This window comes from Camelina sativa, chromosome 6 (genome assembly GCF_030686135.1).
Source record: "Camelina sativa cultivar CO46 ecotype springtype chromosome 6, ASM3068613v1".
NCBI classification, from domain to species: domain Eukaryota; kingdom Viridiplantae; phylum Streptophyta; class Magnoliopsida; order Brassicales; family Brassicaceae; genus Camelina; species Camelina sativa.
Window position 1 is genome coordinate 12594465 of NC_141885.1, and position 25228 is coordinate 12619692.

The 25228-nt window shown below is 36.0% G+C and overlaps 1 protein-coding gene and 1 long non-coding RNA gene across 5 annotated transcripts; both read left to right on the forward strand.

Annotated features, from left to right (window-relative positions):
* The first annotated feature begins 203 nt into the window (after window positions 1-203).
* Window positions 204-4710, forward strand: LOC104790702 (putative fatty acyl-CoA reductase 4). Of its 2 annotated transcripts, none has more exons than XM_010516481.3 (10): window positions 204-1212; window positions 1655-1758; window positions 1912-2117; window positions 2286-2386; window positions 2524-2716; window positions 2800-2961; window positions 3045-3126; window positions 3663-3932; window positions 4134-4261; window positions 4369-4710. In XM_010516481.3, the coding sequence occupies exons 1-10, from the start codon at window positions 1137-1139 to the stop codon at window positions 4526-4528; spliced, it is 1482 nt and encodes a 493-aa protein (XP_010514783.1). In that variant the 5' UTR covers window positions 204-1136; the 3' UTR covers window positions 4529-4710. The 2 variants fall into 2 exon arrangements, with proteins under 2 accessions (XP_010514783.1, XP_010514784.1); XM_010516482.3 differs by having other exon boundaries at window positions 4189-4261.
* Window positions 4711-5161: 451 nt separating this feature from the next.
* Window positions 5162-20037, forward strand: LOC147942497 (uncharacterized). 3 transcript variants are annotated; one of them, XR_015560170.1, is made up of 13 exons: window positions 5162-5988; window positions 6187-6350; window positions 6499-6670; window positions 6759-6999; window positions 7187-7468; window positions 7560-8050; window positions 8175-8449; window positions 8545-8649; window positions 8812-8906; window positions 8987-9437; window positions 9555-9718; window positions 10045-10236; window positions 19780-20037. It is a non-coding gene; the product is annotated as an uncharacterized LOC147942497 (long non-coding RNA). The 3 variants fall into 3 exon arrangements; XR_015560169.1 differs by having other exon boundaries at window positions 8175-8256; window positions 8422-8449; window positions 8545-8906; XR_015560171.1 differs by lacking the exons at window positions 8545-8649; window positions 19780-20037 and having other exon boundaries at window positions 8175-8256; window positions 8699-8906; window positions 10045-10289.
* The last annotated feature ends 5191 nt before the right edge of the window (window positions 20038-25228 follow it).

The following is a 25228-nucleotide window of genomic DNA, read 5'->3' on the forward strand; positions in this document are numbered from 1 at the left end:
CGTGCTACTAGTATCTATGAGATTGCTAAAGCTGCTTTAAATTCTATCTTTATTGAACCAGCTACTGAAACCTATTTCAATTTAAATGAAAACCATCTCTTTTGACCCCAAAAAAAAAAAATGAAAACAATTAGGTATATATTGTAATGCTCTGAACTAGAATACATTGAAATACTAACAAAGCCAACCTTACAATTCAAGACAGATACAATTATAGTTCTACAACATAAAACACTACAGCCAACCAAACACTAAAAAACATGCATGGATTTTAGACACCATCTATACTATTTTTTTTTTTTGGAACGGTCCACAATCTAAATGCTTAATTTCAAACTTGTTGTGGGAAACACTAACACGATCCTAACTCTCGTGCACGGTGAAAAAGGTCCATTCAATTCAGGGATTTTTCTAGTTCTCTTTAATAATTCTAATTGATCCTTTACGTGCACTTCTATTTTGGTGTACCAAAATCTAACCATTTTTACTTGTTTTGTTATTTTAACGTATCCTTAATCGTTTACCTTATCTTTCATTGCCATGCATTCTTGGATTCTTGTGGCCCATGTCCAGTTTCAAATCATTATTAAAGAAACAGTAGAAAAGCTTAACTACTTCATAAAACTATATAATAGTCATTAGAATATGTGTTAAACACTTTTAAAATAAAAAAATAAATATAGATTATAAAGGAAATTAAATAAATATAGAAAATTGACGAAAGTTCGATGAATCATAATTTCAATTAGCTTATACAGAAATTCAGAATTTTATTTTTCTCAATGTTGTAAAAACGCTTTCATATTTAATTTCCAGACATTCACATTAAGTGGGTTTTTTTAACAGTCATTTTTTTTTGTTATTTAAGTTAGGCACGCAATTTGTATATATCTGATTTTCATTTTCATTTTTCAAAATAAAAATTAAAATAAGAAGTGATTTAAATATTATCTTTTAAAGTAAATGTAGGTAGGTCTCCAAATAGTAGATACGATGGGTTCAACAAAACCGGTCAACATTTATGAGTCTATATAATTTGTACCTCAACTCCAAAGGTCTTATGGACCAAAACAATCTATTGTTCTTTCTTTCTTATTAATCGAATAGATAGATATCAGTGTCTTGAGTCTTCATCAATGAAATCCAATTGCGTTCAGTTTCTCGAGAACAAGACTATTCTCGTCACCGGTGTTCCTGGTTTCCTCGCCAAAGGTACCAACTTGGATCCCTTACCAGATAATATGTTCAGCATCACATTCAAGATTTTGTGATTCAGTCCAATTTTTGTGTTTAATTGTTTTAGTGACTATTGTTGGTTCATTACGGCCTTTGTATTGTATTTGCCATGCAAATATATATAATTCATTAGTGAACGTAAACCAATATTTCACATATTAATACTGAATTTTTTATATGTAAATTGGTATACATATATATTTGTCATAAAGAACCTTACTTTCGATATTATATTATTCATTTGTCGTACATACAGCAAACGTTATAGTTTTGGCTCTTTCTATTTTCATTTGGAATCTATCTAATTATAATTTTAACTAATGTCACTTGTGATGGTAAACCACTTCCCTTCTCCTCCGAAACTAATCATAATTAATGACTTTTAAAGTTTAACTAATAAATTTTATAATTATTATAGTGTTTGTGGAGAAAATACTGAGGATTCAACCAAACGTGAAGAAGCTTTTCCTTCTTTTGAGAGCAGCAGACAATGAATCAGCCATGCAACGGTTTCGCAGTGAGGTAAAAATAAAACATTTTATCATACATATAATTATAAACTAATATCTCTATGAAGATTAAATAAGCTTTACAGCCAAATTATTTTTATGTAAATTCTATATATTATATTTTTGGAAATATGATCTGACTTACATGATATTTATAATACAACAGGTTTTGGAGAAAGATCTTTTTAGAGTGTTGAGGAACAATTTAGGTGATGAAAATCTAAAAGCTTTAGTATCAGACAAAGTCGTCCCTATTCCGGGTGATATTTCAGTTGATAATCTGGGAGTGAAGGACTCTGATCTCTTAAAACGTATGTGGAATGAGATCGACATCGTTGTCAATGTCGCCGCCACGACGAACTTCGATGAAAGGTGTAGAATAAATTGTGGTCGTTAAGTCTTTCAGTTATTATCCGTGAAGAAGACGATCCTGAAATCTAACTTTTGTTTTTACGATAAAATTATAAATTGATTTGTTTTTATAGTTTTGTATGATTGAAACCTAACTTTAATCTTCTTATATGTATATATAAAAAACAGATACGATGTTGGGATTAGAATCAATACATTTGGACCGCTCAATGTCCTTAACTTTGCCAAGAAGTGTGTTAAAGGACAGTTGCTTCTCCATGTCTCAACGGGTGAGTTCGATCGATGATCTTATTTTTATGTTATAAAAATCATATTATTATGTTTTTTTTTATGTGTTGAGTAGTGACCGTAGTTAACGGATCATATAGATATAGTGATAGACCCCTCAAATTTTTTATTTTTGTAGCGTATGTGTGCGGAGAGAAGTCTGGACTCTTACAAGAGAAAACATTTCACATGGGAGAGACGTTGAACGGACATGGAAATTTAGTTATCGAAACCGAAATGGAACTAATGAAACAAAAACTGAAAGAACTACAAAAACTAGATTGTCCTGAAGAAGAAATTGCACAAACAATGAAAGATCTTGGAATGTCAAGGTCAGTGTAATAATCATAAACCAGCTTTTATATCTTTTTGAACGTGTCCATCTATCTAGAATCGAACTGGTCTTAATTGCTAGGGCCAAGCTTCATGGATGGCCAAACACATATGTGTTTACCAAATCAATGGGAGAGATGCTTCTTAATAACCATAAAGAAGATCTTCCTGTCGTTATCATCCGTCCCACGATGATCACTAGCACTTTTTCAGAACCATTTCCCGGTTGGATCGAAGGGTTAAGGTAAATATATACCATTTATAGATTGATCATGTTTAGACTGCATGAATTGGAAAATTCATGATACTCTTATGTTGTATGTGCAGAACCATAGATAGTGTGATTGTAGCATATGGCAAAGGAAGGCTTAAATGTTTTCTTGCAGATCCAAACTCAGTCCTTGATCTTGTAAGTTCAACTTAATTTAGGTTGTGATTGTCTACTTGTCCTCCTAAAACGTCAATTGTGCGTTTGCGTTTATATAGAAAGTTAAAATAAAATAAACATTTTAAAACGATAAAACAATTTTTTTAATATAAAAATATATGTTAGGGAGTGTCTGGTTAAACACTAAATACAAAATTTAAATTTGGTGTTTGTGTTTACAAATTAACAAAATAAAATTACTTCAAAATTCTTCAAAGGTGTAATTTGGAAAAAGAAGAATACCATAATTTAAATTTCTAGCAATCTCACACGTCAACCACACTTTCAAAGCTTGGTTCCATTGGTGGACTAAATGTACCTAAGATCCAGAGTTCAGTGCACCACAGAGTGTGTAATAGACATAAATTAGCATAGGCCTTAAGACCATAACATTCTTTTCGAATGGCACATGATATCAATTAGTCAGTTAATACTATCTTTGGGAATACACGCTATTATTGTCTGTGTTATTATAAGCTATATTATTCATTGTGGTGCACTGAGAGTAACATTCACAGGTACCTGTGGACATGGTCGCAAATGCAATGGTGAATGCTGTGGCAATACACGCGGGAAAATTAGGCTCGCAGACCGTGTATCATGTTGGCTCGTCGTGTAAGAACCCTATCACATTCGAACAGGTTCACGATCTTGCGGCTCGTTACTTCACCAAAAACCCTCTTGTTGGACTCAATGGTTCACCCATCATAGTCTCCAAAGGTACTATCTTGTCAACCATGGCTCAGTTCAACTTCTACGTGACCCTTCGTTACAAGCTACCTTTGCAGGTACACATCTTTTTGTTTTCTTTCTTAAATATTAATACTAACACCAAATGGCGAATGTTGAAAGAAGAGTCTTACTTTGTTAATAAAATTGAAAAAAAAAAGTAAATCAAAAGAAAATTATATATTAAAAACAAAACGAATGTTATTTAAGTCTTAAATTTCTGACAAATTTTTAAGCATACTATTCTCTTCTACTATCAGATGTTGAGATTGATAGACATAATTTATCCATGGTGGAATGGAAACAAATATAAAGACATTGACCGCAAAATTAAGTTGGCGATGCGGTTGGTCGAGCTCTACAAACCTTATGTCTTGTTTACGGGCATGTACGTATCAATTTCAAATTTTTCATAACTGATTTTTAATATCTATTACAGTCTTCATTCTTCCAAATATTTTTTCTAATTTTGCCGCTACTTTTTTTTGTGTGCAGATTTGACGATTCGAATACTGAGATACTGCGGTTGAAAATAAAAGAGGTTAACAAAGAAATTAATGGTTTGTTCCAATTTGATCCAAAGACTATTGATTGGGAAGATTACATGACGACCATTCATATTCCCGGCCTCATCACCTATGTACTCAAAAAATAAAACGTTAAGACCTTAAAATGTTTATTATTTACATTTCCTGGTTACCTAGAAATTATTTGAACTGAGTAAAATTGTGTATGGGTTTGAAAACAAAAACAAGGTGTGTATTCCCATTACTAAACTACTTTTGATCTACTAGTTCTTGTTAAATTTATGAATATATACTTTTAACTTTTGATCTACTAGTTCTTGACATCTTGTTAAATTTATGAATATATACTTTTATACCTCTTTAGTTGCCTTTATCAATTGTTGACTTGTTGTCATATATTTGGCTGAGTTTGCAGTTTGGTAGACGAATTCAGCCTTATAATTTTCAGGGATACATCGATTAAATTGTCAAACTGATTGGTTTAGCGGTTAGCGTGTACAGTTCAAACCAAATTTGTAGACTGAACTACCAATCAATGAGTTTTTTAAATAGTAGTGCAGTTGGGAACAAAAATTTGAGTATTAATCCTATGCATTCATTGCTACAAATTTTATACTCTTTTTCCCCTCTATTTTACAAAGAGTATCAGCACACGAAAATAGACTAAAACTACCCGAAACTATTTATATATGTAATTACAATTGTATATTTTAAGCTCTTTTTATGTAGTTATAAATAATTAGTTTTTTTTTTTAGCAAACAGCTATTCCCTTAAGAAAACAAATTAGGGTTCAATACACATTCCATCGAGGGTAGTTTTCGCAAGAGTATCTGCCTGGCGACTACAATTCCTAGGGATGTAGGAGAAACCACAAAAATCAAATTGAGAGACGAGAGTAAGGGTATCATATAGAATCCCATGGAATTCCTTTGGGGAGGACTTCCGATTGAGTGCTCTGACTAGCATCTGTGAGTCTGAGGCGAAGAGGACTTGAGTGAAACCCAATTCCATGGCAACTTCCAATGTCTTGAAAGTTGCTAGGGCTTCAGCCATCAAGGGTGAGCGAATATGTCGAGTAGCTGAGTGATCTTTGATTAGGGTGTTTTGGTCATGGTCCTTAAAGATCCAGCCGCATCCTGTGTTTCCGTTATCCCTCCAAGATGCATCCGTGAAGCAGAGAACCCTATTCGGTGTGATTTGGTTTGGGTTCTGGGCAGGTATGAAAGATCGAATCTGATTTTGAGGTTCTTGAGTCTGTGATTGTTGTGCTTCCTGCCATTCCTTAGCGCGGATGATGGCTAAGACTAATGTGTCATCGGCTTGGGTTTGGGTTTTTTCGAAGATGAGTCGGTTTCTGGTTGTCCAGAGTGTCCAGATTATCCAGGGTGCTAGAGGTCCTATCGCTAGTCCAGTCTGGGGAAGGCAGGTTAGTTTTGTGGTTTGACTAAGCCCCGATTTGAAATTTTCCACCTCCCCCGAGTTGAAGTTCTCCTTAAAGGGTGCCTTCGGCCAGACCTCTGAAGCAAACTAGCAGTGGTAGAAAAGGTGGACTTCCGTTTCTGGGTTACCGCAGTGTGGACAGGAGAGGTAAGCATTGATTTGTCTGGTCATGAGGTTTTTTCCCACTGGGAGGGCATGTTGAGAAGCTTTCCATAGCAAAAGCTTTGTTTTTGTTGAGCTTTTGATATTCCAGATTTCCTTTTTCCACAGGAAATTGGGTTCATTAACTAGGATAGATGGATTTGTAGCTGAGGCTTGATCTTGTTTCTTTGTTTGTGTTCTCAGTGCTTCGTGGTAGCCAGACTTTGCGGTATAGATGCCATCAGTTGTTGGGAGCCAACCCCATGAATTCGGTCCTTCTTTTATGCTTGGTCGAAGTTTATGGATATCTTCCTCATAGGATGGGAGGGTGTGACGGATCAAGTCTGTGTTCCACTCCTTCGAGTGAGGTAAGATTAAGTCAGAAACCCGCATATGCTGATTCTCTTTTGTTGGGGGGTCAAAGGGAGATTTTGGTTGATCTAGTGAGAGCCATGGAGAACTCCAGATAGGAATTGAATTCCCTGTTCCCACAACTTTCCCCAAATTTGCTTTCAGGTGATCTCTTCCAATACAAATACTTCTCCACCCGTGGGAGGCATACTTTGGGACAGGGCTCTCAAGGAATGAAGAGTGTTTGCAGTATTTCCCTAGTAGGATCTTCACAAAGAGGCTTGATGGTTGAGTCAGGAGACGCCAACTGATCTTTGCAAGTAAGGCATCATTGAAGGTCTGAATGTCTCTGAATCCCAACCCTCCATCTTTTAAAGATTTTGTCATTTTATCCCATGCAATCCAGCACATCTTCTTCTTGTCAGGTTTTTCATCCCACCAGAAGCGGGTTAAGGCGGATTGGATACGACTGCATAGTGAATTGAGAAGCTTGAAGCAAGACATCGTGTAAGATGACATTGCAACGAGGACTGATTTAAGGAGTGTTAACTTGCCAGCAGAGGATAAGAACCTGGTGGACCAGCTGAGAGCTCTTTGCTTGATTCTATCTACTATCATGCTAAATAGATCTTTTTTCTTCCTGCCAAAGAGTTATGGTAAACCTAGGTACTTTCCTTGCCCTCCTGTCTTGGTGATGCCAAGTTCTTGTTTCACTCGCTCTTTCACTTCAGATTTAGTTTTGTTTGAGAACGTAATGGATGACTTATCATGGTTTATTTGTTGTCCAGAAGCGGTTTCGTAGCTTTGCAGGATGAGGTTCAAATGTCTAACACTCGTTTTATCCGACTTGCAGAAGAACATAGTGTTATCTGCGAAAAGGAGGTGGTTCACCCTGGGACTGCCTTTTGACACCCGGATCCCTGGTAATCGGCCATGTAATTGTGCCTTGTTACATAGTCCTGACAGAACTTCGCTACAAAGTATAAAGATGTACGGGGATAAGGGATCTCATTGTCTAATCCCGCGTTGAGGTTGCACCAGGCCTTTGGCTTGACCGTTTAATAGATATGAGTAGGAGACAGTTGTAATGCATTGCATGAGCCAGGCAGTCCACTGATGATGGAAGCCCATCCTGGTTAGTACCTCCTCTATAAATCTCCATTCTAGTCTGTCATAGGCTTTACTCATGTCAGTTTTGACAGCCATGAACACTCTTTCTTATGCAGCCGACGTTTTCAGATAGTGTAAAATTTCATGGGTGATGAGGACATTGTCCGTGATGGCTCTACCAGGTACAAAAGCCGATTGGTTCTGAGAGATGCAGTTTTGGAGGATTGGTTGGAGACGTTTTGAGATGATCTTTGCAATAATCTTGTAATATACCGAGCAAAGTGCTATTGGTCGATAGTCAGCCACTTTTTTGGGCTAGTAGTCTTTGGAATCAGCCTGACATGTATGTGATTGATGTGCATAAGTAAGGATCCCGAGGTGAAGAAGTTCTGGATCTCTGCGGTTACCGCAGAGAAGATTGTAATTTGTCTGGAAGAAGCTGGCTGAGAAGCCATCTGGTCCTGGTGCATTGTCAGGATGAATGTCAAAACATGCAGTCTTGATCTCTGTGGGGGATGGTATTTTAACAAGGCTCTCATTCATTTCCTCTGTCACGCAGGGTGTAATTGCTTCATGGACAACATTATTCCTTGGACCATCGATAGAGGTAAAGAGGTTTTGGTAGTATGATGCTATGGCCTCACTTATTTCATTCTCTTCATAAACAACAGCACCTGATTGAGTCTCGATGATAGAGATATTATTAATGGCTTTTTGTCCCTTTGTTGCAGCATAGAAATACCCCGTATTTTTGTCTACAAGAGCTAGCCACAGCTGGCGGCTTCTTTGTTTTCAGAATTCCTCTTCCTTTTGGTAAGCCATTAAAAGTTTCATGTTTATCTCATCAAGTAGGGTTTAAGGGCTTAAATCATCAGTCATTTCTTTCTTGAGTTGCATTTTGAGGTCTGTGATAGCTTGTTGACTGTTTGTTTGTTGTTCTTTTGACCATTCTACAATGGCCATACGGCATTGGTGGAGTCATTTTTCAACTTCCGCATCAGAATAGGTATTCCTGGCTTCGAAGATGAGTTTTTTTGACCTCTGGTATGTGTCTTAACCTTCTGTCATATCTAAAGAGGCCTCTTCTCTTTCTTTGGATAGGGTCAAAAGCCATTAGTAGAGGCCGATGGTCTGATCCCTCAAACCTGAGATACTCACATCTTCCTGAGGGATATTCGATAGTCCATTCACTGCATCGTACTAGGTGTGAGTACCTCCTCCCTCTCCAAGATAAAAACTGACCTTTATGTTGTAGGTCATAAAAGTCACATGCTGACATGAGTGATCTTAAGTCAGAGAAGGAGCTCTCAGGTCTGGCTGGTCCTCCTGATTTCTCATTGCCATTAATGATATCGTTGAAATCTTCAGTTAGGAACCAGGGGTCAGATCGAGAATTAGTTTGCGATTGGAGCTTCTCCCAAATTTTCATTCTCTTGGTTCTATCCAGTTCTCCATAAAGAAAGGTAGCAAAGAAAATTCTCCTTTTTGTTGTGACTCTGGTATCAATTAGATTCTCACAGCAGTGTAAAATTTCTACTTCCAGGCTTGGTTTCCAGAACAAAGCAAGTCCACCTGTCCCAGGAGAGAGGGGGGAACCAGGTGGTGAGAGGGGTATTCAAGCCACTGGAAGGTCTGCAGTACCACATCTGAAGGATTCTTGGTCTCCATTAGAAAAATAAGGTCAGGACATACGTGTTATGTCCTTTAGTCTCTGGACTGTTATGGAGTTCCCCAACCCACAATAGTTCCAGCTCACCATCCTTAAGGAAAAGATGGAAGCGATTTCTGAAAATCCGCTTTCTTCTTCCTGCTTGCCGGAATGAGGTTTACTCGTGGTGCACTTGGGAGGATTTGGTTTTGGGGCTCAGTAATCGCTTGAGTTTGGGTTCTGACTTGGTTCAAAGAAGAGGTTGGAGATTGGGTTCTAGCAGTTTGAGTGATGGTCCCAGGGGGACCTTTTGAGTTCTTTCCCCGGTTGGTCTTCGAGGCTCCAGGTTTGGGCAAACCCTTTGACTCCAGTGTTTTTCTTGGGGAGTTCCGAGTGAAATTTCTTTTTTGTGTTTTTGCTCCCATCAGGGTTTGGTTTCCCTTACCAGTTTGCTTTGTTGTAGGTGGTCTTCCTCTTCCCCGTTTGCTTGTTTCTCCAGTCTCAGGATCACGCAGATATAGGAAGTCCCTTGTTTCACCAAGAGGAGAGTTTTCTTGCACATTGTTGGTGGGCATAGGGTTCCTGTCAGTTGCAATTGCCAGGTTAGAGGCAAGGATCGAGTTTGTGGTGCGTTCCATGAGATCTTCTGATTCACTATGCATAACTCTCATTAATCTAACGACACTTTTTGTTGGATCATGTTAGGAAATGTATTGAACAGTCACTTCTCTTAGGTCATTAAGTACCTGGTCTTTTGAGGGGAGATCTCTATCTGTCATTTGTTTCAAGTTAGGTGGTGAGTTCAATCTTGGTTCTTGTTCTGTTTGTGGTGGTGGTGTGAGGGGGTCAGGGCTCGAAACAATTCTCTCCAGTGGTGGTCTTCTTGTTCTAGAGGACATAGATGGTTCACCTTGTAGTTCTGCTGACAAGTTTGACTTTTCTCTCCATTATAGGTTCCGGGTAGGAGGGAGATGAGGGCTTTGTCGATGGTGATGGGGAAGCTCCTCTCTTCTGGAAAAAGATCTTGAGGGTGCTCGGGAGCTTGTCCGTCTCAAATAGTTGTGTCCGCCTTCGAGTGGGGACAGACGTGAGCCAGTGTTAAACTGATCTCTTTGGGTTACATGTTCAAAGGATCTTTTCCTTGAGTAAGTTCTTTGTTGCCTTTGAGAGTATCTTTTATTTTCTTGCATCTTGTTTTGAGGTTTTGGGGGTAGAAAGTTGTCTTGGGGCGTGTAGTAGTTCCAAGAGATGGAGTTCTGTGTGTTTATAGCCGGATCCTGGGTTTGTTTCCGCATTGCTTCCTTCTGTCTCTCCTTCAGGCCCGGGCAATGGTACTTATCATGGGATAATCGTAGACAGTAGGAACAATAGTTTTTTAGGTTTTTGTACTCTAAATAGATCACTGCTTCGCTTCCATCTGGGAACTCAAGTATAGTCTCTTTCGTTATGGGTTCAAGTCCATTGATGACAACTTTCAGCTGAATAGAGGAGGAGGAGATATCCCAATCCAATATCTCACCTAAGGCCTCACCGATGGAAAAGACCATCTCTTTTTTCCAGTAGTGCTTTGGCATTCCTTGTATCTCAATCCAGAAGGGTAGCATGGAAGGGAAGGAAGGGGAGATTTCCGTTTCCCATCTTTGGACAATGACCATCCACTGGTCAAAGTGATAAGGTCGATGAGCCAAAACTTGTTGTAGGTCTTCTTCTAGTTCAAACTTAAATTGGAAAACTCCTTGTCCTAAGTCTGCACTGGTGGCTTTTCCTTTTAGGTTCCAGCGGTTGAGGAGGAAAGGGAAGATAGCCCACATTCTTTGGCCATCAGGGTTTAAGAGTCTGCCTAGGAGGGTAAGGGAATTTTCTTGTATCAGGTTTGTTGTATCCAGTTCTGGGGCTTTTATTCTCTTACGGGGTGGCGGCGAGTACTCTGTTGCTAAATCTTTCCCTTTCAAATGATAAGGGATACGGTTCGACATGATATTTGGTTGAATCTCAAGACAGGTTCGAAACAGATGTGAGAACAGATTTGTTCAGGTTGAAAAAGCGAAAGTAGCGGGAAAGCTTTAAAGGAAGGGATCTTTTCAAACGGACAAAACAAACAGGTAGGTAAAGAGAGTAAATGCAAGCAAGGTTTACTGTTGTTGGTAGATTGTATAGGTTGAATGCTTGTGAATCTTCTTGTTGCTATGTTTGGATCTAGGTTGGGGGTTGAAGAACATGCTTTCGGGGAGGGAACAAGGAGTATATTTGGGGGATAAAGCCATTGTCCTGCTTTCTATTGGTGGAGGTGGGTGGGTGAGATCTGGACAAAAGGTTTCATCCTTTCCTCGAAAGGTATGCCTGGGAGCGTTTGAAAGCTTCTATTTCTTTTGTTTTCTTTTAATTTATGGAGAGAAAGTTTTGTAGACGTTTATCTCTTAGAGTACTTGTTAATTTAGTCAATAGTCATTGTGATAATTTAATACATTTCTAAGATCAAGTTATCTTCACAATGGACACTTAATTTTGGAGGTAAATCTATTTCAGTTTTCGATTTTACATAACAATTAAAAATTGGAGCCAAAATTTGTAGTGGAGACAATCAAACAAAAATAAAATAAAAAATTGGACGTTCATATTGGAAAATCTATGCCTTAGATCTAACTTAATCAACTCACAACTTTCTCACTCTCTATCGTTTTTGCTTATGCGAAAACTTTGAAAGAAAGTAAACTAGAAAAGAAGACACTAGACTTTAACAAGTTTAGCTCCAAATCAGAGTCTACGTCTGGCCAGATTTTTATTCTGAAATTCGCTAGAGCTTATTGAGCTTATTGAGCTTCTGATTCTGTTACGACTACAAATGCAAATATGAAAAAGATTATAAAGAGAGAAATGAGATCTAAGCTCTTACAGCTGCTTTTAGAACTCTTCTTACTTCGTACGTGACGCCAACTTCACACGTGCCCATGTTAATGATTAAAGAGTCAAACCCTCTGTATCTCTCAGTGTATCCTCCACACTTACGAATAACCGCATCATGGACACTCAGTCTTCAATTCTCCACCTTGTCCATTATGCCCTGGACCTAGTTTTGTAACTTGAATTCCATCTCCAGATCATGAGAAACCCCGCTCACCTATCTTTGTACCTTCAAAACTCAATGAACAAACTCATTCAACATCATATCTTCCCGAGTAAACCCTCTCAGCTTCATATCTTCCTAAGTAAACCTTCTCAACTACATATCTTCCTAAGAGCATCTCCAACAAACCCTCAAACCTTCAAATTTGAAGAGTTTTCGAATGAGAAATTTATTGATTGTGCCATATACAGTAACAAAGTTTATGGCCAACGCCAATTTCAGTTAAGTCTTCTCTAAAGTGCCATAGAACCCACTACTGACACATATAAAAATACAAAATTGCCCTTGACCAATTCTTTTGCATTCATGTTAACCATTCTTTTACATTTATGTTCTTTCTCTCTTTCTTTCATCTCTCGATCTCTCTCAGCCACCATTCTTTTTTTTTTAACCTCCAAAACTTCAACTCTTTCTCTTCAAACTTCCATTTTTTCAAACCTCCAACTATCTCTTTCCAAACACCCATCTCTCTCATTTCAAACCTCCATCTAATTCATCTGTCCCAGAAATTTGCAATTTAAAAGACACATCTGATGCATTTCCAGTGGACTAGATCCATGATCCATTGTTTATTGTCTCTCGATGGACCAGATCCGGTGGATCAGATTCAACAACCGGGCATGTTTGTCTATTCCAATTGTGTCCATCGAATCTCTTTTGTAGACCAAATCCGCTTGGTTGTCCACCTTGTTGATATGCTGACGTATTAAAAGGGTGTGCCTTCTGTGGACCAAATTCAACCCCAACCATGTTTTTGTCCACCACAACTTTGTCCGTCTATCTCTTTAGTAGACCAAATCTACTTGAGTGATGATACTTGTCCACCACATATAGTCCCAAAATTAAAAAACAAATCTCCTCATTTAGTTCATGGGTAATTTCGTCTTTTTTTTATGTGACATAGAATTAGAAAATGACATTTTCGACAAGAAAAATTATAAATGGCATTTTGTAAAAGTTTCATTCAAAAAATGGCAATTCTCACTAAATTCCCTTTTTGAATTCCAACAGACACTTAAACCTTCAAATTTTAAGGTTTGAATAGTGAGCCTTCAAATTTGAGGGGGCACTATTGAGACTCTCAAATGTTTTTACAAATTTCATTTTAGTCCTTGTAATATATATATCTTACAAATAATTTTATCAAATTCAATTGTTATAAATATATATATATATATATATATATATATATATATATATCTATAAATTCAAACACACTAAATTAAAATTAAAATTATTGATATATAAAAGATATACCATTTATAAATTATTTTTTTTACAACAACAATGCAATAATTTATCATATATGGGATCACTATGAAAATAGTTATATTGAGTAATTTTATACTTTTACATGTAATTTTCTTTTATGTTTTTTGAAAATTACATACTATTTTGTTTTATCATATAAGGTATTGTATTTTTTAATATTGTTTGATACAATTTTTTATTGTGTTATATATATATATATATATATATATATTTATATGAAAGTTTTAATCATTATATATGTAATATATATTAGCATGTAACTTTTATTATGTAATAATGTGTGTTGTATAATAAAATAAAGAATATTTTATGTTGTATAGTATAGAAAATATATGTTATAGATTTATTTATGAGTTTCTATCAATATTAGTGAATTTTGGAAACATTAAGGACCACATTACAAATTAATTAGTTTTTAAATATTTTTTGAGGGGTCATTGTTGGAGCAAACCACATTCAAATCTTCATTTTGAGGATTTGCTCCGTTCAAAATGAGGAGTCTTGTTGCAGATGCCCTAAGTAAACCCACTCAGCTTCATGTTTATGGAGCCTAAGCTCCATTCATTCTTTTGTGACTCTCAGCAACTCCAAAGCATCTTGGAACTTGCTGGCTTGCAACAACTTTATAAAAATATCAGCCGGATTGTAATTTGTAGCAATCTTGATAACTTTGATTGTACCATTAGTGATCAAATCCCTGATGAAATAGAACTTAGTAGTTATATGCTTCGTCCTCTCATGGAAGTCAACATTCTTCGCAAGTGCGATTGCACTTTGAGAATCACAGTAGATACTTATTGCGTCTTGTTTGTATCCAAGTTCTTCTATCAATTCTTTCAGCCACATTGCTTCCTTTCCTGTCTCAGTTAGTGACATAAGCCTCAGGCAAAGACAAAGCCACAACCTTCTGTAAACCATATCTCCAACTTACTGCATTACCTCCAACTGTAAACACCATTCCTGACGTGGACCTACTCTTATCCTGATTGTTCGCGTAATCTAAGTCCCAATAACCCCTAATAACGAACTCGCCTTCGTTTCTGTAACACAGCTTCCTCTCTAAAGAGCCTCTTATGTATCTACGCACCTATTTTACCGCCTGCTAGTGCTCCTTAAGAGGTTTGCTCATTGTGACACCCCGGTTTCAGAGACTTGCAGAAAGGTTTAAAAGAATTAATATGGCTATCTATGTCACAAAGTGCACTTATCTTTTCGGTCAAGCATTATGAAAGAACTCCAGAATTAAGTGTGTTTGTGCTGGAGTAGTTTTAGGATGGGTGACCTTCTGGGAAGTGATTGTCGGAACTGTGCGAGTGAGGACAAAACACAGGGAAAGATCATGTGGTGATTTGTAGGATCGGTAAACAAGTTCTTAAAGTCTCCTGAACGTAGCAAACCAATTATCGGATATATACGGGTTCACGGGCTTAGTGAGAAGACGTGAGGACCATTAGGAAAGGTGGACCCATGGACTAGGAGTGGACATGGAGCCCACTAAAAGTGATGGAAGTAGGGGCGTTACACTCATAAACCTGTATACAAGGCCTACCGGATAAGCTAGATCCGATCTTGTTCCTATCATAGAGTACATTAAGCTCCCGACTGCACTCTGATAAGGTACTCCCCTCATAGAATCACTCTGCCTTGTGATCTCTTCCTCTGTAGCTGACTTAAGCTTGTAATGAGTTCCCATTGGTGTATCAACTGAATTACACTGATCCATATAAAAATCACCTTCTTGAGAGATAATATACTCTATATTTACTGTTTTTTCATGGTATTTTCCATTATATTGTGTTTTATTAGTATTTTCATTTTGTTTTGTTGCATTTAGTGTCCGAGTGAGTCTTCTTGAATTTTAGAGGTCCTATAGTGTTTTTGTCTATGCTTTGGTGTCTTTTGTGTGTCTTTTGAACCATTTCAGATTAATATAATGGAAGACACACATTTGGATGCAAAAAAATGACTGATGATTTGGAACCAGTCTGTAGCCCCTCAAATATCGACTCATATGAAGACCTTGCCTTGGAATATAGTTTCACAGTTCTTCATCAAAATTATTAGAAATTGAGTTATCTTTGCAGTAGAGGTTATTTCAGGCCAATCAGACATGCGTGTAAAGAGTTATACCTGTTTTAGCAAACATATATACAGCCAGAGCGAAGACTGGAGCCACATGATAGAACGATCGACCATCTGGTCGGTCATACCATCGATCAAACAAGGAATAGACTTGACCATACTCCCGGACTTCAACCGATCGACCAATAGATCGACCAACTGGTCGATCAACTCGAACCAGACTTAACCAGACTCCCATACTTGAACAATCGACCAGACGATCGACCAACTAGTAGATCATTTTGGGAATATTGGTTGATCATGCGTTATTTTTGCAACCCAATCCGGTTTGTTCCGGTTTCCTTTAATTTATCATATTTCAATTTGGTTTCTTCCGGTTTAGTTTCTTACTTTTCTATAAACACACTAACTCCTCATTAGGAGAAACCATCTTTTGTTTAGCAATTTTTAGGGTTCTTAAGCTTGTTTATTAAAGTTTGTTGGATTATTTGTTTATTTTCTAGTTATTAATAGTAATCTCTCTTTATTTCTTCTAATCTACAATCTATAACTATAATTTCACAAAGAACAAACCTCTACCTTTGTGTGTCATAACTATGAGTGAGTAGATCCTTTAGAACTTTGGGCTTGGTAGATTAGGGAGATAGATGATTGATCTTTGATGTATAGGGTTCTATTTACATGAATCATTTCTTGTTTGGTGATTATAATGCTAGATTAACCTTGATCATGTTGATTCTAGATATTAGGACTTTTATGCCCAAAAGGTGTTTGATGAAATTCCTGAACCAAACTATTAATGAGCTTTGCATTCCTAGCCAATGGAAATTGATTATTAGAGTTTTTAGTGGTATTCAGACTTGATTATAATGCATGTTTATCTTGTGATTGCCTTTGGAAATTGATTTAGAGTCTTTATCATGGAAATGGATTGATTTACATTAGTGTTCTTAGCCTAAAGATTGTTATTGTTTTTTTGCTTAGACATCTTGGATTGATTAACTATCTACCGAGTCAATAACCTCGCCCAAGGTTCACTTGTTAATTTTGTTTTAAAACCATTTTCAGTTTGTGTTTGCTCTGTTTTGTGTTTGCTTTGCTTGCTTTCTTTAAAGTTGTTTGTTTAGCTAAGTTGTTACTAAAACCAACCTTTTATTTGAGTTTAGATTAAGCCATCTTGTGCATTCTTAGTGAGTTGAATCTTTGCAAGCTTGTAGTTCAATATTAATTGAATAGATAAAAGGACTACATCAAGAGATCGTAAGAGTACATTTTTCTCTATTCCTGGTAATCTCCATTCCTAAGATCTTCTTCGCATCTGCAAGATCTTTTATCAAAAATTCTGAGCTCAATAATACCTTAAGCTCACAGACCTATTTCTTATTTTTAGAATCTATAAATATGTCATCTATGTAAATAAGAAGATACACATACTCATTACTGTTGAGTTTCCTGAAGCATACACAACTGTCATATGCAATCCTTTTGTATCCATTCTTCTGCATAGACCCAGCGAACATGTTGTTCCATTGTCTCGAAGACTGTTTTAAACCATATAGAGACCTATTGAGTAGACACACCTTGTCTGGATACCTCTGATCAATATAACCCTCAGGTTGCTCAATAGAAATCACCTCATCTAAAAAACCATGTTAAAAAACTGTTTTTATATCCATTTGTTGAAGCTCCATATCAAAATGCACCACCATACTTAGAATAGACCTGATGGAGATATGCTTAACAACTAGTGAAAAAATCTCTTGGTAATCTACTTCTTCCTTCTGTGAATACCCCTTGGCTACCAGCATCGCCTTAAATCTCGGACCTTCAACGTTTAGAATACCAGCTTTTTGTTTGTACACCCATTTTCATCCTATAGGCTTCTGTGTTTTAACTCTATCCACCATATCAAATGTCCTGTTTTTCCTCAGAGACTCCATTTCCTCATCTACTGCTTCAACCCATTTATCTTTATTCGGATCCATCATTGCTTCTTGATAGCTGCTTGTTTCCGATTTCCAACCATCTTCTGTGATCAAGTAAGCATAACCAACCACTTCTTCTAACTCCTTTTCATTACCAAAATAGTCTTGAAATTTTGGTGGTCGATTGATTTGCCTCCTCGGTATGTCTCTAGCTAACAGATAATCATCAGAATCATGTTCCCTAGTTTATTTTGTTTCCTCTGTATCAATCGGAATTTTAGAACCTTATGACTCAATAGCTCCACCTCGAGCATTGTTCACCTTTAAACAGTTCTTATCTCCACAAACAACACTAGAAAATTCATTAGTTAATAATTAGGGTTTAGGAATCATACTTGAGTTTTGTTGTGCGTCCATGACTTTGAACATCACATCTTCTCTGAATACAACATTACGACTTATGCTGCAGTTCTTCTCATCCAAAACCCACACTCTACAATCCTTAACTCCTTCTGGATAGCCTGTGAGTATCCCTTTCTTTGCTCTAGGGTTAAGTTTGCCATCATCAATGTGCACATAGACCACACAACCAAATTTCCTTAAGCCTAATAATTTGGGACCGCACATGTACATCTTTCTTCTGGAATCTCAAAACCAATGGCAGACGACGGTGTCCTGTTTACTAGATACACTGTTGTTGAAGCTGCTTCAGCCCAAAACCTTTGTCCTAGACCACTCTCACTGAGCATACTCCTGACTTTATTCATAATTGTTTTGTTGTGTCTCTCCGCAACCCATTCTATTGAGGCGTATTATTATACGTTTCGTGCTCATTACACCTTTCTTGTAAATTCATCAAACCTGAAGTTGCAAAACTCTAATCCAGTATATTTTTGAAGCTTCTTAACTTTCCTTTCACTCTGAGTCTCCACCATCTTTTTCCAATTGATGAATGCTTCAAAAGCTTCATCTTTCGTTTTTAAGAAGTACACCCACACATTCCTTAACCAATCATTTTTAAACAAGATGAAATACTGACATTGACCAAGAGTAAGGGGAAAAGTATGAGATCCTCAAATATCTGAGTGAATGTAGTCTAGCTTATGTTTGGTGTTATGCTGTGCAGACTCAAAACTAACTCTCTGTGTTTTTCCCATAATGCAATCTTCACAGAACTTAACCTCGGAAACTTTATCTGCACCAAAACACCATTTCTTTGCCAGAACATCCAATGCTTTCTAACCTACATGACCCATCTACTATGCCATAACTGCGTCTAATCCTTGCCCTCTGAACCTTTGTCTATGACAACACTCAGAGCTTTTTCTCTCTTTGCTTCCGCTTGTAGCACATAAAATGTTTCCCTTCTATTACCCTTAATTATAACCGTGTAACTTTTTATCACCCTAAGAACTCCATTATTACCTCTAAACTCACATCCCTTGTTCACAAGTTTTCCTAGAGAAATCAAATTCCTGGACAACTCAGGCATGTATCTTACCTCATATAGCACAAACGATGTACCATCTGTGTTCATAAACTGTATACTGCCCATGCCTTTAACCTCAGAATATGAACTATTAACCTTCCTTACTTTTCTTGATTTCAATTCTTTGTAATCCATGAAGAATTCCTTCCTCGGTGTCATATGAAAGTTAGAACCATTATCCAAGATCCATTAATCTTGGTTAATCCTTCCTTCACTTAGATTTACTTCTGCAGCGATCAAAGCCATCAAATCTTCGCATCATCCCTAGCCAATGCAGACTCACCTTGCCCATGAGACTGATCCTTGTTCTTGTTCTTCTCAATCCACATGTAGTGTTGCTTCTTATAATGCCATTCTTTACCGCATATCCAACAAATCTTTTTGCCATCCCTAGACTTAGACCTGGATTTATACCTTCCTTTTCCTTGTTGATTACTTCTGGTCTCAGTTCTTCCTTTGACAAACAAACCTTCCGATACAGACTTAGAGTCTGGCGAGTTTTGGGACAGATTGGAGGTAGTTAGAATCGGAGATTCGATGATCGGTGTCGAACAAAACGTGTATGCGGAGTCGGTGTCGATCGACACCAGGTGGTTCTCGGTCGACACCAAGTAGGAGTCAGTGTTGGTCAACACCAACTTTGGCTGACGCTTGTTTTCCTGGTTTGTTGTGTTGTTGTGTTGTTTAACATTGGAATCTCAGTTGCTTGTGTGTATAGCCCAGTAGATGGGAGGATTGCCTCACTAAGTATTTGTGATAATACTTATGCATCTCAATTGTTGTTTGTGGTGTGTAGGTATGTGGTGTGGAATCATGGCGATGAGGAGGAGGATGATCTATGTTCTCGGTTATTGTGTTATGGTTATGTTATTGATGTTGGAACCTTGGATAGAGTTATGCTAGGTTGTTGGATAGAGTTATGCTAGGTTGTTGGATAGAATGGTTAGGAATGTTATTGTATTGATGATATGTTAGTTTTGTATTGTTGGTATGTTTCCTTTGTGCAAATTGGTTGTTGCTGGTTTAATGATGAATTGTGGTTTGGTTGGTTTAATTAAGTAGTATGGGTTGTTTAATTATATATTATTATAATTAATTTAAAAAAAAACGGGTCGGGTTGTTTCACTACACAAGAAATTAGAGTCAAGAGATTAATAAACTTATAGATATCAAGAGATTTGAAAGGATTACTAAACATAGAAACAAGAAACTCAAAGAATTCAACTTCTTCCAACATCTAGGCCAAGTTTGCTACGACTGCTTCTCCTTTATACAAACACTTTAACCATTGTTGGATGCACAACAAAACCTCAACCATGTAAAGAGTTAAAGAAAATCTGTAAAGATCTAAGACCCTCCCACTTGTATTAAAAGCCGACTCTGAAGCAACTAATGAGTCTTGAATTGCTAGAATATCTCTAGCCATTTCTGACAAGATTGGATACTTTGAGCTATTACATTTCCACCAAATGAGAACATCATAAGGCATACCCAACTTATTTTCTACTCTAGGCTCAGGTTTTTCTGCTAGATACTGTTGTAACTCATTGCAGCTATCTACATTCCTCTTCAACCCAATCACCTTTTCGAATATTGCTACTATCCCCTCACAATCATCTTCATCATCTGATAACTCAAAGACAGTTGATTGTGGCTGAGAATCTGTATGATCTTTGATGGCTTCTGGTGTGATCAGCTTGTAACTATAATGATCATACAATTTTTTCATTACATCTGAAACTTTCGCATTGAGTTGCCTAGTCTCTATTGTCTCCTTACAATACATCTGGTCAATTGGATTATACTAGTGTTTTCAATGTATCATATTGAAACGACATGACCCGTTTTTTTTTTAATAATAAAATAATAAATAATAATAATAATAATAATAATAACTACAACTAGTGGTCCCATACCCACTAGCTACTTAACCACAATCACAACCAACAGGGGAATAACCAATACCAACAAAAATCCAATAAATAATAACCATTAATCAAATATAACAATAATCCAATAACCAATCATCAGAAAAACATGAAACCAGCAACCTAGCAATGTTTCTAATGACCTAACTCTAGCAACCTAGCAATGCCAGAAAACATTCAATCGAGTCCCTAGAACATACTCCTCTTCATTGTCTTGATTCCACGATCACATTTTGCCTTTACCTGCACCACAAACACAAATTGCAATGCATGAGTATTTTATAAACACTCAGTAAGGCAATCCTCCCATCTACTAGACTATACACACAAGCAATAGAGAAATCTCTAACCATCAACCAACAATCAACAATCAACAATAACAAACCAGGACTCAGCATCGACCGACACCAACATGGATCGACCGACACCAGTTGGAGGTTGCGTCGACCGATGCTCCCATTGCATCGACCTACGCATGCTCGACATAGCACAAAAACCCTAGATTTTACGCGCCGTCCTCGCATTTGCATCGACCGACCGATGCAATGTCGAGCATCGTTCTCCCCCAAAGCTTCTCGCCGGATCTTCGTTCCTACAACCACAAAACTCGATCTCAAGCCACAAGAAAGCTTCCCACGAACCTAAACAACGTTCTACCAAGCCAACAACACATAAACAAACCGATTAGAGAATCTCCAGCTTAGATAAGCCATAGTCATGCACTTACCTTTGCCATAGAAGAAATCTGACCCAAACACAGGAAGAAAACGCTCCTAGGAAGTTCCTACAACGATCCCAGCTACAGATCTCTACAGAAACAGCTTCCAACTCCAAGAATCTCCCAAGAACACCAAGAACTCCTCTCTCTCTCTCTCTTTTCTCTCAAAAACGGCAAAACTCGAGTTTAAGGGTTTTCATAACCCAAAACGCAGCGTTTAACTTAAGTCAAACCGCTGAAAACTGAATCTGCATTGACCGATGCACTATATGCATCGACCGATGCAATCCCCTAAACCGGGATTTCGGTTCGCGGATGTTACACATATTACAAGTTCAAATTTCAAAGGACAAATTAGAAAAAAGGGTGAAAATAGTCTTTAGTTCTGTTTATTTTGCTTATGCTTTTAGAAAATCTTATGACACAAATTAAATCTTGAATTCCAAGAAACTACTAGTCAGTGTAAAGCCACGCCATATCAAAAAAGGTGCATTGCTTTGTCAAACAAGTTTGGTTCCAACTTATGGACATTATCGTGATTTTGGAATTGAGTGAGTGAGTTGGATATTGCAAAGATTTTTGGAGAAGTGTGTCTCATTTTCTAAGTCTTGTTTAGATAATATAATCTTCTTTCAAGAAAGCACTAAAAAGGACTTTCCCTCCGCCTACACATAAGGAGTTAACAAAAGTCTTCCCAAAAAGAGACTTTACGTGTGGTTTAGTTCTTAGATTATAATAACTGTCGAAAAATACTTCTTGGCGGGGCCTTCTTCTGTTTTTTACTTTCTTATCTTTCTTCTTTTTTTTTGTATATAATCAAAAAAAGTCAGACCTCTCTTTCATAATCTTTTTGGACGTACCAACGTCTATTTAGTTCTATAGCTTTCTAGGAGAATTTCTATATATATTTCCAACTTTCATTTATTTTTTTAAAGGAGAATCACGTCAATTTTCGCCATAATTTTTTCCGAGAATCACACATATATATAACAAATAGCAATACTATATATCACAAATTCTACACTATTTATAAATTGTAACTACAAAATTTTGTTAATATGTCGTACTTTAGGATAGAGTTGTGAAAATCAGTATGTATAATATAATATAAAACCTTAAGCACGTAGTTAAAGTTTTTCTCAAAACCATCAACTTTTGTAAATTAGGTAAACGATTTCTCCGTCTACAAGAACTTTCAGACAAACATAAAGCCAAATCAAATTCTATGTTGAGAAATGTTTTCACTTAAATGGTTTTGACCAAACTTAAAAGATTTATCCACTAAAATGGAACAAAATTTGAAGGATTCTTTTACCAAAGTTGAGGGGGGCTTTCACCAAAATAGTTAATCATTGAAGTAGCTATCTCATATATTAGATAAGAACAAACCAACATTCGTATCGTAGATAAGAACAGGCCAACATTAATGTATTCTTAATAATTCACATGTTATTAATTGTTCATATATTATGTTACTCAATTGATTGTGTTTTTCCCCTGTCGATTTTGTGGTTAGGAGTTGAACACTGAACACCTTTTTCTTCACGTTGCTATTACTCGGTGGAAGAGAACATTATTTTATACGATAGTAACTGGTATCTGTAGTTGTGATTTTTTTTTCATAAAATTGGTATTTTAGATTTCAACTTTTGGTAAAACCGTAAAAGAGATAAAGAAAATTTGTATTCACACATTGTACTGTAGATTGATATCATGATATTTTCTTAATTTATAATGATATTAATAAACTAGTGAAGATAACTTTTAAAATTTTCAAGGGTTTTAGCAATTGTTATTCATGTCAAATTAGTGTTTTGGATGCCTTAATTAAATTTGTAGCTAGGTTATATTTGAATTTTTAATATCTAGAAAAAAAGACTCTTCTAATGTATACAAAGACTATAGATGAATTCTCAACGATATATATAATTTTTTAATTTATAATTAAGGATCTCAGCTGTCATATTTTAACTGTATATAAGACTATCAAAATAAAAAATATATATGTTCAGAAATAAAAATAAAATTACAGAAATTTTTGGCTATTTTATGACATAGTGATAGAGTATTTTATAATACGATATTTTAAAAACACAATATATATATATATATATATATACATTCACAATAAAAATTAGAGACGTTACAAAATTTTATTTAAAAAAGAATATTAGTATATCAACTTATATATATATATATATAAAATTATCAACTTTTATATATAATTATTAACTTCTGACCTTATATTTATATATGGAATTTTAGAATATATATAATTTCATTATCTTATCAATTTTTTTCAGTTTTTACATTAACTTGAAACCACATAATTTTCATATTTTCTAATACCTATTAGTTGGCGGGTAAAGAGTATCCACCTACGAGTAAGTTTTTGTTTACTTTGTTCTTTGAGACATGTATCTTGCTAGGAAAAGACTGGAAACAAAAATTTCAAAGTTACAAAACAAAAGATAGGGATCCATATTTGCCAATGATTGTCACATCTTTAGAAGTAACATGAACGAGCTAAGACATGTTCTTATTTGGCTGATAGCGGCTCTCCCCCAACCAAAACAGTGCATTCATAATCTCATATGGTTGGGTTCAAAACACTATTAGAGTGCAGTCTACAGTCTCGGTGACATCATATCCCACGTGTATTTAGTCACAAGTGTAACTACATTCATAAACATTAACAGAACATTAGTTATTTGGCAGAACCAAGCCTTTGTTCTGCCCATACACATGGGATCTTACCATTACAATTTCAATATATGAATTACTTTTCTAATATTACATTACGGTAATAATTCTACGCAAAATTATTGCATGATTCATTTGTTCATTTTCACATTTTAAGAACTTATAGAAATATACATTCAAACAATTCACAAAGGTTCAAAATATTGGTCAAGAATAAACCCACCTCAAAATTCGGTTAGGTAGCAAATCATTTCATATATTTTGTACGATAACCTCCCCACCGGCCACATCTTCGATCCAAACTGATTTTCTTGGACACGTTTGATTTGGTTTGATTTAAAAAAGACAATAATTAGTTCGAAATGAGAAATCGAACCAAACATATATATCCTGTTTTGAAGTAGTATGTTCAGCGTTGATGATTATATTAATTCTTATATATGCGCACTGTTTTATATTTATTGATTATTTTTCTTATAAACAAAATAAAGCTAATATTTTTTAGTTTCAATTTCATATCTCTGTTTAAGATTTAATTTTTTCCCAGATCAAATTTTGTATCCGCATGGATAAAAGTTATGAACTTAATGATAAAAGATTTGTAATTTTTGAGGTGTGTCAAAAGAAATTTTTAAAAAATGCACGCAAACAGGATATATATTCTCTCTGTATTATATTAATTGAGTGTCATTTTAGATTTCAAATTTTATTTTAAAATAAATGTAATTTTGTATTATTAATGTAGATGTTTGGTTAATTTTTCAATTATATCTTTATTATTTTAATATATTGACCAATAACAATTGTATAATTTGTATAATATATATATATATATATAAAGGGTAAAATAGAAAGAAAAAAATTAATGTTTCTTAATCTGTATGCGAAATCCTTTG

Excerpts from the sequence above, each read along its gene's own strand:
- LOC104790702 (XM_010516481.3), top strand. The coding sequence starts at position 1,137 with ATGAAATCCAATTGCGTTCAGTTTCTCGAGAACAAGACTATTCTCGTC. Across the intron at positions 1,759-1,911 it reads TGCAACGGTTTCGCAGTGAG|GTTTTGGAGAAAGATCTTTT; the intron begins GTAAAAATAAAA and ends ATAATACAACAG. Across the intron at positions 2,387-2,523 it reads GCTTCTCCATGTCTCAACGG|CGTATGTGTGCGGAGAGAAG; the intron begins GTGAGTTCGATC and ends TTATTTTTGTAG.